Source organism: Sipha flava, unplaced genomic scaffold (assembly GCF_003268045.1).
Source record: "Sipha flava isolate LNK unplaced genomic scaffold, YSA_version1 17515_pilon_pilon, whole genome shotgun sequence".
NCBI lineage: Eukaryota > Metazoa > Arthropoda > Insecta > Hemiptera > Aphididae > Sipha > Sipha flava.
In genome coordinates, this window is record NW_020272007.1 from 1 (window position 1) to 5,391 (window position 5,391).

General features: G+C 30.0%; 2 protein-coding genes across 2 annotated transcripts; one reads left to right on the plus strand and one right to left on the minus strand.

Moving 5' to 3' along the window:
• Window positions 1-3,476: 3,476 nt before the first annotated feature.
• Window positions 3,477-3,905, minus strand: LOC112680219 (piggyBac transposable element-derived protein 4-like; the record flags this gene model as incomplete). The annotated part of the gene is made up of 1 exon (XM_025550257.1): window positions 3,477-3,905. A coding segment is annotated over exon 1 (429 nt), but the record flags the coding sequence as incomplete, so codon positions are not given.
• An 846-nt stretch (window positions 3,906-4,751) lies between these two features.
• LOC112680218 (THAP domain-containing protein 1-like) lies at window positions 4,752-5,384 on the plus strand (the record flags this gene model as incomplete). Its single annotated transcript, XM_025550256.1, has 4 exons — window positions 4,752-4,816; window positions 4,894-5,089; window positions 5,208-5,267; window positions 5,343-5,384. Coding segments are annotated over exons 1-4 (363 nt in total), but the record flags the coding sequence as incomplete, so codon positions are not given.
• Between the last annotated feature and the right edge of the window lie 7 nt (window positions 5,385-5,391).

The window sequence follows — 5,391 nt, forward strand, 5'->3', positions numbered from 1 at the left end:
TTTTTAACGCCGTTAAAGTTAATTAATATACGTATAAATATGAAATATTCTGACCGTCTCTGCTCATAATCGTTTTTCGTATACAATGATTTATCGTTGAATTAAAATTTATCAATCACCGTATATATTATAATGAACTGTTTGACACCTATTTTACAGCACACCGGTTGCTCACTATTTTATTTTTCATTGATGATTAATACCATAGATGAATTTAACTAATCCAATCTAATCCAATTATTTATTTTATTTGTTTTATTCAGCCAAATCAATTACAGATACATAAATTACATAAATATAAATAAATATAAATTAAATAAATATAAATTACATAAATATTAGCTGATACGTACACTGTTGCGACCCAGATGTTATTTTCAAATGAATTGTACAATAATGTTGGTAAAGGAAGTGGATATTTATTTAACTTAAGAGAAATCACAATAACATAGATAAAGTATATAAAATATATGGAGTGTAGATTCCTTGTGCACACCTACATGCGTCAGAAGGCTCAGAGCAATTAACTTGTAAGTCGTAACGGTCAGGCAATGCATATACGGACAGAGTCCTTGGAATCTCCAATGGTGATATGTGGGTGACTTGTACTGTGGAATCTAACTGGTGTCTCGTCTCTCGCCCTTTTGTATTTATGTTGGTCATGTGACGGCTAGGACACTGCTGTTTGGTATGAAATCGTTCCGGACGTCACGTACTTAATTTCTAAGGACATTTCCTTGAAAAAACGTGACAATTTCTCTTAACAATTTTTATGTGGGCACGTCTGACAACACGATATTTACGTGCCTTACAACAACAACAACAACACCAACTGAGTCATAAGCTAGTATCTTTTATACGAATATAGATAATTGCTGGATATGAAATTATTATAAACTGATAAAAATAAATTATGTGAATAGATAGTAAGTAGTACAAATTATTAAGCTTAAGCCCAAAAAACTCACGATCTTGAAGACTTTATTAAAGCTGGAAGCTTAAAGCGACATCAAAAGTTTAAGTAACCACTTAATATTAGGTTTTACGACGAATGTAGAGGGGTACAAATTTTTTTAAATAAGGTACAAATGGATAAAAATCGGGTACTAAAAAATGAAATTGTTTAGGAGGAGATTTGATGAATTACGGGTGCCAGGACAACGCACCTATGTTGACCGTAATATGGACGAAATAATTGACAATTTGGAACCCTGCGTCCTCACCATAACAGGCGAGACTTCAGGTTCTTCTGATTTTTAACTGTATATAAATGTATAATTGCCTTATGTAAAGATAATTTAAATTTATTATGCGATTTATATTATATTTAAATTTTTATAATTATTTTGACAATCATTTTAAAATTGATGAGATTTATATTTGTATAGTTTAATTTTAATTGTCTTCTGAAAAAACGTAAATAAAAATAGTATTAATTTATGAATGACTGACGTATATGTAATTTTTTTTTGTATAATATTAACATTACCCTATTGTATTGTATTGTTAATAAACAAATGTATATTAATTTTATCTATATTTCATATCATGGACCAAGTATATAATACAATTTCGATGTGTAAGTAAACCGCTTAATAACAGCGACAGAGAGATATAAAAAAAAAATACGCACAATGCATTTTAAATTATTTGAATACATCGGCAGTCGGTAATAGACTAATTAGTGCTCCCATCCGCGACGGCGCATCAGGCGCTACCACGGAACAAATGCCACGCCCATGCGCACAACTTTGCCGCCGAGTCATCATGTCTATGCCAGTCAAATTAGGTTTGAATTCAGAATTAATTAGTGGAAAGCTGAAAATCGTTTTAATTGTTTAAGTATAAGTCTAGTATTAGGGGAATATGTTTCCCCTTCTCGAAGGTCGGCGTTGGTCGCCATCTTGACAGTCGAAAATACAGCTCCAAAATCAGTTTTTTTTTAGTTTTTCGATAATTATTCAAAAAAAATAGTCTAATATTGAAGTTCATAATTGACGTTGAAATTATACGTTTTTTTATGTTTTTTCAAAAAAATGATTTTTTTTTTTAGGTTTTTTGACTTATTTTGAAATCCGTCAATTTTACGACAAAAAGTCTTACTATACAATTTGTAGAGATTGTAATTTTACATCTAACAGTGTTTTATTCAGTAATTATGTGAAAGTATCAAGGTCAATAAAATATTTAGATTTTTGACTCTCAAATCACCGGTTACAAATGTAGGCGTTTCAAATACGTTTGTAAAAAATTCGTATGTATTTTATTGTGAAAAACACCAACAAATATTTATAATTTTATACATTATAGTAAATATAACTATAATAATTACAATCAAGGTTATTAAGTTATTAGTTAAATGAGTATAGTTACTAAGAAAATAATATTTTGCAATTAAATAACATTATGTCATATTTTATGTATTAACCTTTTATATTAAACATTTATTTTTTAAATGAATACAAATTTATTGAATTGTGTTAATAGTAACTACTAATGCAAGTTTTGATTGTGTGTGCTCGCGCGCGCGCGTGTGTGTATGTGTGTATTGGGAGAGGGGTTTCATTTACAATAAACGTGCTGTGAAGCCGTCAGGAATGCAGCTAGCAATATCCATTGTATTATATTCGACCATCTGGTCACCTTCTATTGGCGACCGATCCTATAATACCTTATGACCATCATTTTACTGAATTATAGCCCATAGTTGCTTATACATAGTTTTTCTTTATCCGTAAGTTATTACACATAGTGTGTAGTGTATACACAAATGCCATCCAATTTCAGTTTTACGTATACGTCCAAGCCGTTACGTTCGTCTTCACTCGCGTTCCTCCGTATTTGTTGTTTGTGTGTTTGTTGTCCTTGTTCTTATTCTACTGTGATCGTATTTTATTTTCGCTAGTGTTATTAACAAGTTGACTGCCACGAAGACCATATTTGGTACTCACGTCTCCTGTGCCACACATTTTAAACACGTTTTGTTCTACAGGCTTTGAGTACCAATTCTGGTACTCACACCATTTGACTCTCAGGGTTTGAGGGTCAATTTGGGTACTCACTATTTTTGGTGATTACGTCACTGAGAAACGTTTCTGATGCTCAATTCGTTTAATGGAGTAGAAAGAGGAGAAAATTTCAAACTGAATACAGCAAACAGCGCTCAAATTTAATGTTTTTTAAAATAAAAATGTAACTACCAAAAAAAAATATTATACAACTCGTATTAATATTATACAGTATACACTTTAAGCTTTTTTAGTTAAAATATTAATGAATCAAACATAAATATATTTAAAAAAAATTTATACAACTCGTAATATTATTATTATTATATATTTAATTATAAATTATATTTTTTTTGTTGAATGCAATTTGAAAAAACATTCCAAACAGAGATGTTTAGAACAGCCTGGACACTTCGTTGACACTTTGCGTGTAACTTTTTGTGCGTGTTCCCTTCCCCCTTGTTGTACCATTTCGAAATAACAATTTGAACATCTACCACGTTTAGAATTAACAATTTTATGAATTTCTCCTCCAGTTGATTTGGGTATCATTGGTATATTGGCTTTCATTAGTAAAACTTGAATTATATTTTCTCTAAATTCTACCACACCCATTTTATTACCAGTCACAGTATTAAACAATGTCAATGCATTTAATAAACTTGTATTTAGTAGAATTTCGAATGCTACTTTTCGATACCATTTTAAAGATCGACGAAGTGGTGAATGGTAAGAACTTCTCAAATCAGAAATATCGACAAAACCTTTTGCCTTATTATAATCCATTATCATTTTTGGTTTGAATAATTTTTGACCACGTTTGTTAGTTGTTTCTATTAAATTGTCTTTGTGTTTTGTTGACAACATAAGTACATCGCGTTTGTCCTTCCACTTCATTATTACAATATTATTTTCATTTTGGCATTTAATCAAAATTAAATTTCATTACAGAATTGAGAATATTAATTTAAAATTGCACTATTGATTATTTATATAATGTATATAATATATATTGATTATATTATACTCGTAATCAATGAGTATACAATAAATAAAATGACTTATTTAAATACACAAAACCAAATCACTATACTTACTATATTTAGTTTTAACTATTATACAGTAGCCGCCGCTTATTGGACTCACGGTTAATTGACTCATTCGTCTATTAGACTCAAAACGGCTGGTCCCGATTTGCACATATACTAACACACAGCAAAAAATTCGTCTATTCGACTCACACACCGGTTATTAGGGTCATTTTAAAATCAGATAAACAAGGAAAATATGTACATCATTGAAAAAACGTGTTATAAATAAGTCGGTACCGGTACATATTTTGCTTTTATCGCGGAGATAAAATAAATTACTTTTCACGATAAACCACGGGGTGGCCATACGTATACGTAAGTGAAGCATTTAGAAGGAGAACGTTTAGAGTGTCCAATTGAAAAGCATTAAATTATTGTACCAAATTATTGTATCCCTTACTCAACCTAATCACTGATAAGACACGGTTATCATATTTTAAATTTTTTTTTTAATGTTATTATTGTTATCGTTGTATATTGGCGCCAAATTCAAAGTCTCAAGTTTCGAAATTGGAATTCTCGTCTGCTAAATGTTTAATACGTAAAGTAAACATGCTGTTTACTGTATGTAACATACTGTATGTCTTTACAATAAGTAAAGTTTTTCATTATTACTTTTACTTTGTGCTTAATAGTCTACAACTCTAAGACAATGCCAAGTTGTTTTTTGTGTAAACGTTCTTGGTCTGCGAAAAAAACAGACGTTAGCTTTCATCGGTAAGTAACACTTATAAACATTTTTTTTTGGTACACGTTAAACATTTTAATAGTTTAATTTTTGTAATGTATATTAGACTACCAGCAGATGAACCACGTAAAAATCAGTGGATCCAATTTTTTCAAGATTGTGGTGCTGACACCACCAAAATTAAGCCTTCTACCTCCATATGCTCTGAACATTTCATTTCAGACTGTTTCAAAAATTATGTTAGAAGCAAACTTTTAAAAGAAGATGCCGTACCTTCTATCATGGTAAAACGTTTAAAATATGTAAGTGAACTCAATAATACTATTTATCTAAATTTTGCTCTACAAAATCACATTCATGCCTACCAATTATAGTTTAAAATTAATATGAATATTTATTTATTAACTTTTCACTGTTTAGGCTAAAATTACTGTTCCTGAGGTGAAAGTGTCTGTATCCAATACATCAACATCTACTTGTGTAAGTATAAAATATCATTTACTTAAACATATTTATAATACATAAATGGTGTTGTTATTATGATTATATATGTAGCAAGAAGGGATTGAATTGGAAGGTTTTGGAAAACTTCCTGATCTACCTT